The 19,954-nt window shown below is 34.2% G+C and overlaps 1 protein-coding gene across 6 annotated transcripts in view; it reads right to left on the reverse strand.

The window, feature by feature from the left end:
* Positions 1–19,954, reverse strand: part of TRIP4 (thyroid hormone receptor interactor 4) — a 59,409-nt gene that overhangs the window by 18,030 nt on the left and 21,425 nt on the right. For 4 of the 6 annotated variants that reach the window (XM_051980871.1, XM_051980874.1, XM_051980872.1 and 1 more), the window contains 2 exons: positions 8,901–9,025; positions 2,145–2,236 (listed from right to left, as the gene is read on the reverse strand). In XM_051980871.1, coding sequence (XP_051836831.1) covers positions 2,145–2,236; positions 8,901–9,025 — 217 coding nt within the window. Of the gene's footprint in view, positions 1–358; positions 475–2,144; positions 2,237–8,900; positions 9,026–19,954 lie in introns of all 6 variants that reach the window. The other 2 variants (XR_007951041.1, XR_007951042.1) reach the window with 2 other exon arrangements.

The raw sequence follows: 19,954 nt of genomic DNA on the forward strand, positions 1-19,954 counted from the left end.
CCCAGGTTTGGCCATCTGGATGATCTTAGCAGTTCACAAGTCAGATCTTTAAAAATTAGTTAACATGAGGAAATCCAGAATAAGACTGTATAAGGTTCAGATATATATTCAAGTATTGTGCTCAATTACAAAGGAAAAAAGTGAAAAGGTTGACACTAGCGGAATTGGGTACTTCTGATGATGAAAAAAACTATAAGCTTCTGGCAATTTGGTATAACGCTAAAAATCAAGGGAATTCATAAAGTGAGTTGCCAATTTCTACAGCTGGGAACAGATGGGAGAATTGCTACAGATCCAGAGGTGACTCATACCAGGAAAGAAAATATTATAGAACCTAAAGATGATGAAAAGTGCTGACCTCATTGGACACTTCTGAGGAGCCAAGTGGTCTGTTATTATTGAATATTTCCATTATTCCAAAAGTACTTTATACTACTGAATGCAAGTCTTCCACCTCTTTCTTGCTAATTTAGGCTAGAAAAGAAAAAAGACAAAACAAAACTGGTAGATATGATCCTGTGCCTGTTACCTAAAGAGTAATTGGAGGGGAAGAAAGCATCAACTCCAAAAATATAAATCTACTAATTTTCTCTCTCACAGACACAAAAATAAGGTAGCGTCAGAAATCTGATGAGATTCTCTTGAAATGTAAATTAATTGGGATTGTATACTATTAAAATAATTCACACAAAGATGCTAGTGACTTTTCTCTATACTTGAGAGAATGAGAACAATTTAAAAAATTGAAAAAAAATTATAGAAAAGAAAATTGAAACAGGGATGGTGAATAGGGGAAGATATGAAGACAAGATTGTTTTTACTTCATAATTTTGCCTAGGTCTGGGTCCCAGTGTTTAATGGAAAGAATACAGACAAGATAGAGAATAAATAATTGGGTCTGTATATGTATACTGTAAACATGAATATAACACTGTTTACACACAAAAAGGGCACAGGAAATAGGATTAAAGAGATGTTATCATCAAACAAAAATAAGAGCAAGTAGACCTTAGAAGAAATGTTATTTGGAGCACATAAAGAAAATAGCTTTTATCTTTTAAAACTCTCTATAGACAGGAGAAACAGGGAAGAAATACAAAAAGGAAGATAATAAGATAAAAACAAAAAAAGACAAAAAAGCTGTAAAGGAAAAAAGTTCCACTGAGAATTATTCAGCTAAAGAACATTTCCTTTCTAGTAACAAACAAGCTATACAGCTATACAGAAAGCTAGACTGTTAGGAAAGCAATTAAAGCATGATCCAGGGATGAACTTCCCCACTTTGGATTTCTTCCAGAATGTCATGTTATAAACCCTGAGACATTAGATATTAAGACTTTATCCCAAAGGCCTTCAGCTCCCTCTGCTGTTCAAAACATTCTAAATTAATTAGGCCAAATTTAATAAAGACAAAAGACAAAATTAAAGTCAAGGTTGATCCTTAAAATATATTAGCCATAAGCATAAGTCTCTAGCTTGGACTGTTTGCCCCAAGAGCATCATAAATTACATTCTATTATCCAATTTAATCAGTTTGATAATCAGATCCTTCTTTTCAACAGAAAGAAAAATAATTGATGGGGAAGGAAAGAAAATTTTGTCACATTTGTTGCTAAGATTTTGGTAACAAGGTTTTAGTTTCTTTTCCTATTGTGGGAAAGCCAGAAACAGATTAATAATTTTCTTTTTTCCCCACAATGTAGAACTGCTGCATAACAATAATTATTTAAGTTTTCTCAGTTGTTGCTTTGTTTTTTTCATTCCCCAGCACTAACTTTGCATAAGCCTCTTCACATTTTCTAAATCCACTTAATATTATCTAGAATATAAGACTATGAGCAAGAAAAGAACTTAGATTACTTGTACTACTCACAACCATCCCTTCCATTTTCCTCTTCTCATTTTTCAGATGAAATAAAAATAAGCAGTGAAATATAAATGATTTGTCAAGGAAACAGGTAAGTAAAAGATTCAGGATCTAAACTAGGTTAATCTGACCTCAAATTTGGGTTCTTTCATTTTTCACTACACCAAATTGTGTTTTTACATTTCAATAATGAAGCATTTATTTGCAGGTTAATTCCATCAGTACATTTTAAAGGAAACAAACCAAACATCTTCCTACATAAGTATCATCCACTCACCTGTTCTTTAAATTGTTCCTGAGGCAAACAATCATTCAAATCCACACAACCGAGAAGACATCCTGATGGATAATCACTGGGAAATTCCAAATCTGAATCAAGAATATTTTTAAAAAATTATATAAATGTTTTCTCTGATAGTGCACTTTAGAAACCTGTTTTAAATTATAAGCAGATAACTTTTCTTTGGGCAGCAAAATGGCACTGTGGATAGAGTGCCAGATCTAGAGTGAGGAAGACGTCAATTCAAATCCGGCATCAGGCATTTATTGGCTTTATGATCCTAGACAAGTCACTTCACTGTTTTCCTCAGTTTCCTCATCTGCAAAATAAGCTGGAGAAGGAAATGACTAATCACTCTAATATCTGTTTACCATGAAAATTCAAAACCTGGTCATGAAGAGTCAGAACTAAAATGACCAAACAAGAAATTTTCTCATTGATATAAGGATAGTTAAGGAATTTGAAGAGGTGTTTATTTGACAATTCTTTTTTTTTTTTTTTCATTTTAAGAAAAATCTGATGAGTTCCTGATTTTATCTACCAAAAGATATATAGAGCTGATAATATTTTTCCTTTAAAAAAGGTTTTATTTATATCTTGTGATTTCATTTTACTTACATTTTCTAATATTTCCTCCCCTTTCCTCTCCCCAAAAAAGCTATCCCTTATGACAAAAAAACAAAAAAGAGAAAAAAAGTTTCAGTAAAACCAATCAACACAGAAAAAAACTAATATTATATTACACCCTTATAGTCTCCCACATCTCTACAAAGAAGCAGGGTAAGTGGCTTCTCACAAATCTTTGGGAGAGCCGTGGTCATTATAATTTCATAGCATATATTTCTTAATTGTTTCATTGTTGTTCTATTTTCATTGTTGTGGTCATTGTGCACACTGTTTTGCTGAATCTTCTTATGATACTTTGTATTAGTTCAGTTTCAAATCTTTGGTTTCCTCTTCTACAAAATGATGGGAGGTTGAATTTAATGGCTTCTAAGGTCACTTTCAGCTCTAAATGGATGGATCTGTTATTCTAATATAAATGTCTCAATATTTCTTTGTATTTCTTATATTCACTGCTTTCCTCTATCTACAATACAGTACTATTCCATTTCATACACACACCACAGATTCCTTAGCTATTCTTCAACTGTCCAATTCTTTATTGCTATAAAAAAAAAATACTACCATAAGTATATATTCTTATATATGGGGCCTTTCTGCTTATCATTGACCTTTCTGGAGTATATGACTAAGGCAGCAGAACACTGGGTCAAAGAATATAATCAATTTAGTCACTTTCTTAGCATAATCTCAAACTGCTTTTCAGAATAATTGGATCAATTTACAGCTCCACAAAGAGTACATTGGTATGTTTGTCTTTCCATATGAATATTTTTTCCTTATAATTCTAATGTCTCACATACTATTACTTTCACATTCCAGTAGTTCTAGACCTTGCTGACTCTCCACTGACAAAAAAAAATTAATAATTAACTTATTATAAAGATAAGAGTCCTCAGCCTCAAGCAAGTTATATTTCATTGTCCCTCAGTCTCATCTTTAGCATTTCAAATTTGCTCAATTTCACTGAACAGAGGTATCCAAATTTTTTTAGTAATGAGCTACATGATTAGAAATCCATTTGTGCACTCATGTTAAATTTTTTATTGATATCAATAGTAAAATACATAGTTGGTGAGCAAAGCAAAAAAAAATCAAAGTTTTAGCAATAACATAAAAGCAGTCCAAACATTTTTCAACTTTATTCATATAAAAGTTTATACCTAAAAAACAAAAAAAGAAAAGTCTTGGAAACATCTAGATGGCACACCAGCCCTGAAGTCAGGAGGACCTGAGTTCAAAATCCCTATTCAGACACTTAACACTAACAGCATGACCTTAGACAAGTCACTTGATCCCAAGTGCCTTGACCAAAAAATAAATACATGAGTGAACAAAAGTTTGCAGCTAATGCTAATTATTGACTAGTCTTGATCAACTCAATGATCAAATTTAATAGGTTAAACTACTTTTGAGCACTGCCAGGTGTACTGAGTCAAAGTACATGTAAATTTTGACTCTAGGCTTATTGATGGCTCTTTATAATATTGATTTTAACAATTCTGTGAAAGAAAATGTACTTTCTGAGACAAAGAAGCTCAAATATTGGACACAGAATTTGGACATAGAGTCAGACATTGCAGGTAGTTAAGAACTACTAATCTACTGATGAGTTCATGCTAGCTAAGTAGAAAAATATTCTCAGGCAGGCTGCATTTGCCCTGTGGATAACGTTGGGTATATAATTCTTAAGACAAGCACAGATTTGGCAATAAAGGCAGCTGCCATAGATATCAAGAGAAAAATTATTTTCCTGGCAAAAAGAAATCATAAAAAGCCAAACTACTACCTTTTAAAGGAAATATATGCTTATTATTGATTTTTGATGAGGCCTGAAGTATAGAAATATTATTACAGCATAATTTTAACTCTGCCTCAACTTAATCCTGAATGTCTTTCTACTTCTTCAACAATAAGGACGCCCAAAGAGATATTAAAAAAAGGAAAGGGACCTGTATGTGCCAAAATGTTTGTAGCAGCCCTGTTTGTAGTGGCTAGAAACTGGAAAATGAATGGATGCCCATCAATTGGAGAATGGCTGGGTAAATTGTGGTATATGAATGTTATGGAATATTATTGCTCTGTAAGGAATGACCAGCAGGATGAATACAGAGAGGCTTGGAGAGACCTACATGGACTGATGCTAAGTGAGATGAGCAGAACCAGGAGATCATTATACACTTCGACAACGATATTGTATGAGGATGTATTCTGATGGAAGTTGATTTCTATGACAAAGAGACCTAACTGAGTTTCAATGGATAAATGATGGACAGAAACAGCTACACCCAAAGAAGGAACACTGGGAAACGAATGTGAACTATTTGCATTTTTGATTTTCTTCCCGAGTTATTTTTACCTTCTGAATTCAATTTTCCCTGTGCAACAGGAGAACTGTTCGGATCTACAAATATGTATTGTATCTAGGATATACTGCAACGTATTTAACATATATAGGACTGCTTGCCATCTTGGGGGGGGGGAGGGATGGAGGGAGGGAGGGAGGGGAAAAATCGAAACATAAGTGAGTGCAAGGGATAATGTTGTAAAAAATTACCCTGGCATGGATTCTGTCAATACAAAGTTATTATTAAATAAAATAAAATTAAAATTAAAAAAAAAAAAAAACAATAAGGGTGGAATGGGAGCAGAATGGGCAGAGAATACTAATATTCCCATCAGACCTTCTACAAATAATGTAACTACTGATAATTTAAATAAGAAAACTTTTTCAAATACCCAATGAGTAGATACATTATAAAAGGATGGAATCATATCAATCATGACATTTTCACTAGAAATAAAACCAGAAGACAAAAGAAAGTTGCAATTATATGGAAAGATAGATTAGAGGTTCATCTTGGGAGAATCAAGTAGTCTTTTTTGTCTTTTTTGTGTATCCTAGAGCAACAAAAAGTATCATTTCCTGGGTTATTTAAGTGAGTGTTTTTTGATCTTCCTTGTTACTTTAGTAACTTTCTATGGTCAGAAACTTTTTCTGCTGCCTGCTCATTTTCCTAGCCTATTACTTGACATTTCACTCTTTGTTAAAGTAGGGCTATGTTTCCAGGGTGGAGGGTGTACTGTTCCAAGCTTCAGAAAGGTTGTGCAGCTGTCCTCTAAGATGCTTCTAGTGACCAGACCACAAGTCCTCTTTTCTGCCCTGGAGCTGTTAGCAGTGTCCCCACCCCACTGTAGCTGTAAGATCTAGTGTGCTGAAGCAGCAGGGTCCTGCTCTGCTGATGCTGGAACTGGTGCTGGGCTCCCATCCTGGCTCCATAGACCTTTTCTGCTGACCTTCAAGTTTTGGTGTCTCTGGGTTGTAAGGTCTAGAAACCGCCAGTACTGAAGCTGATTTAGAGGTCCCTAGTCCTGCTCTGCTGGCGTGGGGTGGGGGTAGGGGTCAAGGCTGAGGTGAGGGCTGGGACCAGGGATGCACTCTGGACTCACAGTCTGAAGTCACAGATCTTTGCTGCTTACTTTCTAAAGTTGCCTTCAGCCAGAAAATGTTCTACTCTGTCTTTCTGGGTATTCTAGTGCTCTAAAATTTGTTTGGAGTCATTTTTTAAAAAGAATTTAGAGTGGTTTGGGGGAGAGGTTGAGCCTTTACTCCACCATCTTGGCTCTACATCCTCTCCTGAGTCAATGAAATCATATGATAGTGCTCATGAGAAGAATCAGCAAGATGATCACCATGAAAATAAATGCAATTATCTGCATGAATGTCTGTTGCAAAGTATGAAGAGCAATTCTAAAATTATCAGTAAGCCCCTTCAAATTAAGTCAGTATAAATCTATCTTATACTCCATTACTTTAAAGCAAAGGTGCCTATAGTAGAAGGTAAAAAACATAGTCCAGGAGCAAAAAATAAAGGCAAAAGTTGACCTATAATTATGCTCATAGATTAGACAGAAGTCTCATTATGTTCTTTCAGAGGAAATGGGGCATAAGATGTAGTGAACATCAATTAATATAATTAAAAATGAAGTTAATTACATTTTAATGGAGAAGAAATGACTGGTTGGCATTTAGAAGAAATTTTCAAATCAGCTCTCTTGTGTACAAAAAGGCCATTGACTTATGAAAGTAAAGGCCAAAATAAATACCAGTTGAATAATACAAATAAGAAACTATGGCATGCAACTGACTTGTTTAAATAAGCTGCTACTGCCAAAAAAAGGGAACTAGATGAAAGAACAAATATCGACATAGGCTAGTACCCTTCCCAAAGGACATTTAATTGATTTAAATCAATCATCACAAGGCCAAAAAAGAACAGAAATGGCCTCAGCTAGCAAACCCTTCTGTCTCCCAGCAACCAGATCAATGTAGAATATGAACTCATGTGTAAACTCTTATAGAGAAAAATGATAGATTAAAAACTCATAAAACAGCATTATAGGGAAAAACAAGTTTTCAGAAAGCTTGGTGAGAGATTTGATTAATTATGTCCATCGAAAAGGCATTTAAGGTTGAAATTTGAAGGATAGCAGAAAGAAAAATAAACTTAAAAGAGTCTTATGGGCAAACATCAGAGTACCTGATATGTTAAATGAGGAAACAGAAATATCACTAAAGAAAAAAAAAAAAAAAGATGAGTAGAGTGATTGAAGGTTTGCCTATGAGGGGATGCAATTAGTCCTGAAAAAAATCATGGACCTGTAAAACAAAAAAAGATGTCTGAGAAAAAATAAATATCAATTCAAATGCTCACTTATTCATTATCTACAAAATTTTAATAAAAATAAGTCATATATGCATCAAGGGTATCATTGATAAAGGTAAAAAAAAGGAAAATGTTGTTATATTGTCAACTATATCTTTACAGTAACACTGTAAATATAAAAGATATAAAGGAACAAGATTCCACAATGCTTACTTTTTAGTGATAATATAGTTGCATTTGATTAAGCACAGCAATCTACTATTTAAAGGCTCCCATCTAAAAAAATAGAAGAGATCCAAAATATACTAATAACGATAGGTAACTTTTATATAGTGCTTAGAATGACAAGTGCTTTACAATTATGTCATTTGATCCTCACAACAATTCAGGAAAGATATTATTATTCCGATCTTACAGTTGGGAAAATAAGGCAAACAAGTTAAAATGATTTGCCCACATGGCATTTTAATTTTAACTAAGGTCTTCCTAATTCTAGGTCCAACATTCTATCCACCATATCACCTAGCTTTCCTTGTTATTTTTTGATATTTGTTTTTTGCTGGGGTTCAGTGACTTGCTCAGGGTCACCTAGTCTGAGGCCACATTTAAACTCAGGTCCTCTTGATCCTAGAACTGATGCTCTATCCACTGTGCAACTCAGCTGCTCCTATGTTAAAATGAAACAAAATGTAAAAAATGCCATCAAAGAAAAGATCAATCAGACACGAATTCCATCAGAATGAACAGTTCTTATTCTTAATTATCAAGAGAACTCAAAAGCTAACAGCACGCTGTGTGGATCTCTTTTGAAGAATGATATAATCAAGATTCATACAGGATGAGAGGGCATGAATAGATTGTTCCATATCTCACTTCAGAAGGTATGCACATTGATGAGTTCACAGAAATATGAAAATACTACAGTTCTTACCTCATTTTTCCCCCTATGATGACCATATTAAGTAAGAAGTATGAAGAAAAAAAGAGTTCAAGAGAATGGAAGGGCATTTTCCAGAACCCAAAGCTACATGTTTGGAAATCTTCACTTGCTTTCTACTACATATGCCAACCAACTCTACTTACGGAGGAAGATCTTCCTAATCCAAAGGATTGTAGAGTTCCCAACAAACATTTTCCTTTTACATTCAAATGTCAGGATTATCAGCTTTCTCACACACCAAAAAGATACTCATAGAGAACCAAGACTAACATTTCTTTCTTTTTTTCTAACATTTCAGGTTCCCAAAAGAAATACTTTAAAGTATGTTGTTTGATAGTCTAAGTTATAAAACAGTTGATCCTGATAGGCTGTAAAGAAAAAATTGTGTGCAGATAAACTTTCCTTCCATCCAGAAAGAACTGGAAACAAATAAGAGTACATTGAAAATAAAGTGAAACAGCTAACTCAATTTTAGCTAATAATATCCATCTTTATGACAATCACACAAAAGGAAGAAGTTACCTTTTCCAAGAAGAAGGCGATATGTATCCTGTAGTTCTGAGATTTCTTGAGAAGAAGGTCTTTTGGCAGCTGCAGCTATCCATAGTCTTCCTCTGTGAGATGTGTACCAGGTTCTGCCCTCCACTCTAAAAGGGATAAAATTTGAGCAGAAAGAAAACTAATTATCAGTTTTAGGAGGATTCCATAAGTCTTGAGTAAAGCTTATCTAGTTTGAGTAAGATTTGTTCAACTGGAAGCTTTTACAGTCTTGAATTAAGATAAAAATCTTGTCATACAAATCTCATCATAAGAAATAGCTTGTGAATACATTCTTATTCACAATTCACTTATGTTCTCATGGTTTCTCCTATCACCCATAAAAAAGATCTTGTTCTCAAGTAATCTTATTTCTCCATCCAGTCACAAATTAGAGTCTTCAAGATAACTTTAATCCCAACCGAAAAACTTCTCCTGTGAACAAAGACAGATCTTCTTCTTGCTTATTGCATCCTTCCTCTCTTTTGTGTTTTTCTGTCCTTTAAGGTTTTATATAGCCATATTTCCTAAAATATCTTTCTTCCTCCTCCCTCTCCCAGAGGGCCATTCCACATAACAATTCATATTTTTAAAGATTTTTTTTTACTTTTTTTTTTAATTTTAATATCTTTTTATTGATAGAACACATGCCAGGGTAATTTTTTACAGCATTATCCCTTGCATTCACTTCTGTTCCGATTTTTCCCTTCCCTCCCTCCACCCCTTCCCCCAGATGGCAAGCAGTCCTTTACATGTTGAATAGGTTACAGTATATCCTGGATACAATATATGTGTGCAGAACCGAACAGTTTTCTTGTTGCACAGGGAGAATTGAATTCAGAAGGTAGAAATAACCCGGGAAGAAAAACAAAAATGCAAGCAGTTTATATTCATTTCCCAGTGTTCTTTCTCTGGGTGTAGCTGCTTCTGTCCATCTTTGATCAATTAAGGCTCTCTTTATCGAAGAGATCCACTTCCATCAGAATACATCCTAAAACAGTATCGTTGTTGAGGTATTTAATGATCTCCTGGTCCTGCTCATTTCACTCAGCATCAGTTCGTGTAAGTCTCGCCAGTCCCCTCTGTATTCATCCTGCTGGTCATTCCTTACAGAACAATAATATTCCATAACATTCATATACCACAATTTACTCAACCATTCTCCAATTGATGGACATGCTTTCATTTTCCAGCTTCTAGCCACTACAAACAGGGCTGCCACAAACATTTTGGCACATACAGGTCCCTTTCCTTTCTTTAGTATGTCTTTGGGGTATAAGCCCAGTAGAAACACTACTGGATCAAAAGGTATGCACCGTTTGATAACTTTTTGAGCATAGTTCCAAATTGCTCTCCAAAATGGCTGGATGTGTTCACAATTCCACCAACAATATATCAGTGTCCCTGTTTTTCCATATCCTATCCAACATTCCGCATTATCTTTCCCTGTCATTCTAGCCAATCTGACAGGTGTGTCATATTTTTAAAGATTAAAAAAATGAAAAACAGGGGGAAAAAAACATAACCATAACTAATCAATACATCAAAAATGTATGAAAATATGTGCACTGTGCCATACTATTGACTCTTGAACCTCTGTAATGGAGTATGGTGAGAGTTGGGGTTCATATCTCTTATTTCAAGACAGGCTTTTTTTTTTTTTTTTTGCTAATGATTTTTTGTTTGATTACTTTTGTTGGCGTTCTTTCCATAAGACAATTTACACTACTGTAGTCATGATGTATAATGTTTTCTTGGCTCAGCTTACTTTGCTCTGCATCAGTTCATATAGATCTTTCCATGCTTATTTACATTTATCACACACATTTCTTTTAACACAAAAATATTTCATTACATTCGAGTACCAGTTTATTTAGCCATTTTCCAACTGATGAGCATCTACCTTGTTTTTAATTCTTTACTAACACAAGAAGTGTTGACATAAATATTTTGTTGTATATGGTGATTTACTTTTTACTCAGGGGCCTCTTGGGGAATAAGCCTACTACCAAAATCTCTAAATAAAAGTGGATGGATGTTTTATTTACATTGGTCCAAACTGCTTCCCAAAATGGTTGTAGTGATTCATCGTCCTACTGATAATGTACTAGAATGCATATCTTCCTAAGACACCTCCAATAGTGACCATTTTCATCTTTCATCACATTTGCCAATTTTCAGATTGTGAAATATAATCTCAGGGATTTTAATTTGTATTTCCCTTATTATTAGAGATTTGAAACATTCTTTTATGTGATTATTAACAATTTGCATTTTTTTTGAAAGCCATTTCTTCAAATCCTTTGACCACCTACCTTTTGGGGAAGAGCTTTTGTCCTTATATACTTACACATATATATCTGTGTGTGTGTATTTTAGATCCGAGCTCTTAAAACTATGGTTTATGACTCCATATAGGATATCATCAATGAACATGGGGGTCATGAAATTATGCTTTATTATCAGTAAATGTTTGATTTCTATACCTATTTTATTTATATAACTCAATATTTATATATCAATATACTAAGAAAAGAAAACTAAGAAAAATTTTTTGGTTGAAAAGGAGTAGAAAAACTTTAAGAAGCTGTGTTTTAGAAGACAAAATTTTACAAGAAAAATTTTTATCATTTTATTTAGATTTTTTTCTCATTTGCTCTTTTAAAATGTAACCATAAATATGTTTATTTTAGTGCTACAATTTTTGTGGACATTCAAAAAATGTTGATTAATATGAACATATTCTCCTTTTAGCAGAGAAAAAAGAATGTATTCGTTTCCTATTCCATTCATATTAAAACATTTTACTAGTATGAAGAAATCACAAGGATATGTTTCTCCTTCACTTTAATCAAATGGGATATAATATTTCTTTAAGTACTATCTAAACTATTATTTGATACTGTCATTTGAGATTAGGCTATGTATAATGTTTTTGGTTTTCTGTTGTTAATAAAGTTTCTTACCTAGAAAAAAGAACAACTAAGTTCATATGGAAAAACAAAAGGTCAAGAATTTCAAGGGAATTAATGAAAAAAAATCAAATGAAGGTGGCCTAGCTGTACCAGATCTAAAATTATATTATAAAGCAGCAGTTACTAAAACCTATTGGTTAAGAAATAGACTAGTTGATCAATGGAATAGGTTAGATTCAAAGGACAAAATCTAGTGTTTGACAAACCCAAACACCCCAGTTTTTGGGATAAGAATACATTATTTGACAAAAATTGCTGGGAAAATTGGAAATTAGTATGGCAGAAACTAGGCCTTGACCCACACTCAAAACCATCTGGTATTGGCTAAGAAATAGACTAGGTTGATCAATGGAATAGGTTAGGTTCAAAGGACAAAACAGCCAATAACTTTAATAATCTAATGTTTGACAAACCCAAAGACCCCAGTTTTGGGGGAACTCATTATTTGACAAAAATTGCTAGGAATTAGTATGGCAGAAACTAGGCAATGACCCACACTTAACACCGTACACCAAAATAAGGTCAAAATGGGCTCATGACCTAGGCATTAAGAATGAAATTATAAATGAATTGGAAGAACATAGGATAATTTACCTCTCAGACCTGTGGAAGAGGGAGGAATTTATGACCAAAGAAGAACTAGAGATCACTATTGACCACAAAATAGAAAATTTTGATTATATCAAATTGAAAAGTTTTTGTACAAACAAAACAAATGCACAAAATTAGAAGGGAAACAATAAACTAGGAAAACATTTTTACAGTCAAAAATTCTGATAAAGACCTCATTTCCAAAATATATAAAGAATTGACTCTAATTTATAAGAAATCAAGCCATTCTCCAATTGATAAATGGTCAAAGGATATGAACAGACAATTCTCAGACGAAGAAATTGGAACTATTTATAGACATATGAAAATATGCTCCAAATCATTATTAATCAGAGAAATGCAAATTAAGACAACTCTGAGATACCACTACACACCTGTCAGATTGGCTAGAATGACAGGGAAAGATAATGTGGAATGCTGGAAGGGATGTGGGAAAAGAGGGACACTGATACATTGTTGGTGGACTTGTGAACACATTCTGGAGAGTGATTTGGAATTATACTCAAAAAGTTATCAAACTGTGCATACCCTTTGATCCAGCAGTGTTACTTCTGGGCTTATATCCCAAAGAAATACTAAAGAAGGGAAAGGGACTTGTATGTGCCAAAATGTTTGTGGCAGCCCTGTTTGTAGTGGCTAGAAAGTGGAAATTGAATGGATGCCCATCAATTGGAGAATGGCTGGGTAAATTGTGGTATATGGATGTTATGGAATATTATTGTTCTGTAAGAAATGACCAGCAGGGGATAATTGGAAATTAGTATGGCAGAAACTAGGCATGGACCCACACTTAACACCATATACCAAGATAAGATCAAAATGTGTCTATGACCTAGGCATAAAGAACGAGATTATAAATAAATTAGAGGAACATAGAATAGTTTATCTCTCAGACTTGTGGAGGAGAAAGAAATTTGTGACCAAAGATGAACTAGAGACCATTACTGATCACAGAATAGAAAATTTCGATTACATCAAATTAAAAAGCCTTTGTACAAATAAAACTAATGCAAACAAGATTAGAAGAGAAGCAACAAACTGGGAAAACATTTTCACAGTTAAAGGTTCTGATAAAGGCCTCATTTCCAAAATATATAGAGAACTGACTCAAATTTATAAGAAATCAAGCCATTCTCCAATTGATAAATGGTCAAAGGATATGAACAGACAATTTTCAGAGAATGAGATTGAAACTATTACCACTCATATGAAAGAGTGTTCCAAATCATTATTGATCAGAGAAATGCAAATTAAGACAACTCTGAGATACCACTACACACCTGTCAGATTGGCTAAGATGACAGGAAAAAATAATGATGAATGTTGGAGGGGATGCGGGAAAACTGGGACACTAATGCATTGTTGGTGGAGTTGTGAACGAATCCAACCATTCTGGAGAGCAATCTGGAATTATGCCCAAAAAATTATCAAATTGTGCATACCCTTTGATCCAGCAGTGTTTCTATTGGGCTTATATCCCAAAGAAATACTAAAGAAGGGAAAGGGACCTGTATGTGCCAAAATGTTTGTAGCAGCCCTGTTTGTAGTGGCTAGAAACTGGAAAATGAATGGATGCCCATCAATTGGAGAATGGCTGGGTAAATTGTGGTATATGAATGTTATGGAATATTATTGTTCTGTAAGAAATGACCAGCAGGATGAATACAGAGAGGACTGGCGAGACTTACATGAACTGATGCTAAGTGAAATGAGCAGAACCAGGAGATCATTATACACTTCGACAACGATGTTGTATGAGGACATATTTTGATGGAAGTGGATTTCTTTGACAAAGAGACCTGAGTTTCAATTGATAAATGACGGACAAAAGCAGCTACACCCAAAGAAAGAACACTGGGAAACGAATGTAAACTATCTGCATTTTTGTTTTTCTTCCCGGGTTATTTATACCTTCTGAATCCAATTCTCCCTAAGCAACAAGAGAACCGTTCGGTTCTGCAAACATATATTATATCTAGGATATACTGCAACATATCCAACATATAAAGGACTGCTTGCCATCTAGGGGAGGGGGTGGAGGGAGGGAGGGGAAAAAAAAATCGGAACAGAAACGAGTGTCAATATAAAGTAATTATTAAATAAAAAATTTAAAAAAAAAAAAAAAAAAAAAGAAATGACCAGCAGGATGAATACAGAGAGGCTTGGAGAGACTTACATGAACTGATGCTAAGTGAAATGGGCAGAACCAGAAGATCATTATACACTTCAATAACGATATTGTATGAGGATGTATTCTGATGGAAGTGGATTTCTTTGACAAAGAGACCTAACTCAGTTTCAATTGATTAATGATGGACAAAAGCAGCTACATCCAAAGAAAGAACACTGGGAAATGAATGTGAACTATTTGCATTTTTGTTTTTCTTCCCGGGTTATTTTTACCTTCTGAATCCAATTCTCTCTGTGCCACAAGAGAACTGTTTGGTGCTGCAAACATATATTGTATCTAGGATATACTGCAACATATTTATTATATATAGGACTGCTTGCCATATAGGGGAGAGGGTAGAGGGAAGAAGGGGGAAAAATCGGAACAGAAACGAGTACAAGGGATAATGTTGTAAAAAAATTACCCTGGCATGGATTCTGTCAATAAAAAGTTATTATAAAATAAAAAAAATTGTTTATTAAAATTTTAATTTATAGAATAAAATAAGCATTTCAAAAAAAAATTTCTCTCTTGATTGAATTTTCAAGCTTGACTGAGCCTAAGTTCAATGACTACCAGTCATACTTTTTTCTAATAAATTTGACTTTTGATTTAAAAAAAAAAAGTTATCAAACTGTGCATACCCTTTGATCCAGCAGTGTTACTACTGGGCTTATACCCCAAAGAGATACTAAAGAAGGGAAAGGGACCTGGATGTGCCAAAATGTTTGTGGCAGCCCTGTTTGTAGTGGCTAGAAGCTAGAAAATGAATGGATGCCCATCAATTGGAGAATGGTTGAGTAAATTGTGGTATATGAACGTTATGGAATATTATTGTTCTGTAAGAAATGACCAGCAGGATGAATACAGAGAGGACTGGCGAGACTTACATGAACTGATGCTAAATGAAATGAGCAGAACCAGGAGATCATTACATACCTCAACAACGATACTGTTTGAGGATGTATTCTGATGGAAGTGAATCTCTTCGATAAAGAGAGCTAATTCAGTTTCAATTGATCAAGGATGGACAGAAGCAGCTACACCCAAAGAAAGAACACTGGGAAATGAATATAAACTGCTTGCATTTTTGTTTTTCTTCCCAGGTTATTTATACCTTCTGAATCCAATTCTCCCTGTGCAACAAGAGAACTGTTCAGTTCTGCACACATATATTGTATCTAGGGTATATTGTAACCTATTTACCATGTAAAGGACTGCTTGCCATCTGGGGGAAGGAGTGGAGGGAGGGAGGGAAAAAATCAGAACAGAAGTGAGTGCAAGGGATAATGCTATAAAAAATTACCCTGGCATGGGTTCTGTCAATAAAAAGTTATTTTAAAAAATAATAATAAATAATAAATAAATAAAATAAAGTTTCTTGGTTTCTGCTGTGAATACCAAATAAGATCAAAAGTTGTCTTTTCCAGGCCTGAAAGTTCTCAAGAACTATACTCCTCTCCACAAACATGACCAGAGTCAAATTTTATTTTTGTGGTATTAGTAATTGTGCCATTGGGTTCTGCTTGTTCTGTTCTTTTCAGTTGTAAAAAGTAGCTGAATTAGATCCAAAACAGAATGAAACGTAAACATTCTGCCTTCCTCAGCAAAGAACAAGCTGTTCCGTTATTTACACTGGGAAAGGAAGACACCCACGTTCCAGAGAATGAAATGTGTAAAACAGACTTCTGAGAGCCTCGTCAGTCTGGAAAACAGATGCAGACCTGCTAGTCCCTAGTACGATGCAAAGGAAAGATGAAATTTTTAGTCAAAGGCATCTCCAGATACCAGAAATCTACAGGACTGAGGTTAATCGTGACAGGCATTAACTTGGGAAGGAAATCATAACCATTATGTTTTACTCTTATCTTATGACCAATCAAACAAAAACTTATCACTCTCACTTTCTGGGAGAGTGCATTCTGCTGCAGCAGAATGGAAAAGGAAATATACTGAATTATGAATTGGGAACAAAGCTCCAGTACCAGTAATTAGCAGTGTCATCTGGTCTATGTAATTCCTTTTCTGCATCTCTGCTTTTTCAACTGTCAAATGAAGATAATAAAAACCTGCCTAAACAATTCCCAAGGGTCCTTGCAAGAATGGGATCCAGAGCATCACTAATGAAATATGACCAAAAGATAATTCCAATATTAGGGTAAAGAAAGTTATAACAAATATCAATTTTTCACAAGGTCTACTAGAAATCAGGTGAAAAAAGATAAAACAACAATATCAAGGGAAATCTGTAGGCAAGTCACCTAATCCAAGCCCAGTAAAATGAAGGCATTAAACTAGATGACCTTTTATGATCATTCCAGTTCTGAATTCTATGATCATAATGATCTTATCCTAAAATATCTCCCCCAAATCACAGGGTTTTGGTTTTTTTTAAGAAAAGATATTCCAGAGCTGAACATTTTTTCTTTTCATTAAAGCAAAAAATAGAAAAATGCACAAAATTGGGTCAATTTCCCAAGAGGAAAAAAAAAAACAACCTGAAAGCAGAAATGAAAAGAACAAGTGCATAGGGTACTGTATTATGTGCTATAAAAGCAAAGTCAATAAAAAATAAAATCGTTGATCAGTAGAACAGGTTAAGTTCACAAGATACAAGTCATTGACTATAGTAATCTAGTATTTGGCAAACCCAAACACTCCAGCTTTTGAGATAAGAACTCATTATTTGACAAAAATTGTTGGGAAAATTGGAAATCATTGGAAAAAATTGGGTCTGCATTGACCCACACCTAACACTCTATACCAAGAAAAGGTTGAAATGGGTTCACGATTTGGACATAGAGTGATATTATAAGCAAATTAGAAGAACAAAGGATATAGTCTATCTCTCAGATCTGTGGAGAAGGAAGGAATTTGTGGCCAAAGAAGAACTAGAGTACATTACTGAATATAAAATGGATAATATTGATTATATCAAATTAAAAAGATTTTGTACAAACAAAACCAATTCAGACGAGATTAGAAGGGAAGCAATAAACTGGGGGAAATTTTTACATTCAAGGGTTCCAATAAAGGCCTTATTTCTAAAATATATAGAGAACTGACATAAATTTATAAGAAGCCATTCTCCAATTGATAAATGGTCAAAGGATATGAACAGATAATTTTCAGATGAAGAAATTAAAACCATTTCTAGTAAGTTGAAAAGGTGTTCTAAATCACTACTGATCTGAGAAATGCAAATTAAGACAACTCTGAGGTACACACACCTCTCAGATTAGCTAAATGACAGAAAAAGATAATGAGAAATGTTGGAGATGATGTGGGAAAACTGGGACACTGATACATTGTTGGTGGAATTGTGAATACATCCAGCCATTCTGGAGAGCAATTTGGAACTATGCTCCAAGGGCTATCAAATTGTGCATACCCTTTGACTAGCAGTGTTTCTACTGAACTTATATTCTAAAAAGATCTTAAATGAGAGAAAGGGACCTGTATGTGCAAAAATGTTTGTGGCAGCCCTTTTCATAGTAACAAGAAATTAGAAACCGAATGGATGCCCATCAATTGAAGAATGGCTAGGTAAATTGTAGTATATGAATATTATTGTTCTCTGTAAGAAATGAGCAGCAGGATGACTTCAGAAAGGCCTGGAGAGACTTACATGAACTGATGCCGAGTGAAATGAGCAGAACCAAGAGATCATTATACACTTCAACAACAATACTATATGAGGATCAATTCTGATGGATGTGGCTCTCTTCAACAATGAGATGATTCAAACCAGTTCCAATTATTCAATAATGAAGAGAGCCATCTATACCCAGAGAGAGGAGTATGGGAACTGAGTGTGGATCACAACATAGCATTTTCACTCTTTTTTGTGGTTGTTTGCTTGCATTTTGTTTTCCTATTTTTTTTCCTTTTTGATCTGATTTTTCTTGTGCAGAATGATAATTGTGGAAATATGTATAGAAGAACTGCACATGTTTAACATATATTGGATTATATGCTGTCTAGGGGAGGGGATGAGGATAAAGGAGGGATAAAATTTGGAATACAAGGTTTTGCAAGGGTGAATGTTAAAAACTATGCATATGTTTTGAAAATAAAAAGCTTTTTTTAAAGAGATGCCTTTTATTCATTCATTTATTTATTATTTTTATTAAAGCTTTTTATATTCAAAACATATGCAAGGATAATTTTTCACCACTGACCCTTGCAAAAAAACACTTGTGTTCCAATATCCCATTCCCTCCCCTAGATGGCAAGCAATTTAACACAATATGTTAAATATGATGAAAATATATGTAAATCCAACATAGGCATACATATTTATACAATTATCTTGCTGAGTAAGAAAAATCAGATCAAAAAGGAAAAAAATAAGAAAAAAAATAAAATTCAGCATTATTTGACAAAAATTGCTGGGAAAATTGGAAATCAGTATGGCAGAAACTAGGCATTGACCCACACTTAACACCGTATACCAAGATAAGATCAAAATGGGTTCATGACCTAGGCATAAAGAATGAGATTATAAATAAGTTGTAAGAGCATAGGATAGTTTACCTCACAGACCTGTGGAAGAGGGAGGAATTTATGACCAAAGAAGAACTAGAGATCACTATTGACCACAAAATAGAAAATTTTGATTATATCAAATTGAAAAGTTTTTGTACAAACAAAACAAATGCAGACAAGATTAGAAGGGAAACAATAAACTGGGAAAACATTTTTACAATCAAAGGTTCTGATAAAGGCCTCATTTCCAAAATATATAGAGAATTGACTCTAATCTATAAGAAATCAAACCATTCTCTAATTGATAAATGGTCAAAGGATATGAACAGACGATTCTCAGACGAAGAAATTGAAACTATTTATAGCTATATGAAAATATGCTCCAAATCATTATTAATCAGAGAAATGCAAATTAAGACAACTCTGAGATACCACTACACACCTGTCAGATTGGCTAGAATGACAGGGAAAGATAATGTGGAATGTTGGAGGGGATGTGGGAAAACAGGGACACTGATACATTGTTGATGGAATTGTGAACACATCCACCCATTCTGGAGAGCAATTTGGAACTATGCTCAAAAAGTTATCAAAATGTGCATACTCTTTGATCCAGCAGTGTTTCTACTGGGCTTATACCCCAAAGAGATACTAAAGAAAGGAAAGGGACCTGTATGTGCCAAAATGTTTGTAGCAGCCCTGTTTGTAGTGGCTAGAAACTGGAAAATGAATGGATGCCCATCAATTGGAGAATGATTGAGTAAATTGTGGTATATGAATGTTATGGAATATTA

This window comes from Antechinus flavipes, chromosome 2, assembly GCF_016432865.1.
Source record: "Antechinus flavipes isolate AdamAnt ecotype Samford, QLD, Australia chromosome 2, AdamAnt_v2, whole genome shotgun sequence".
Classification (NCBI taxonomy): Eukaryota; Metazoa; Chordata; class Mammalia; order Dasyuromorphia; family Dasyuridae; genus Antechinus; species Antechinus flavipes.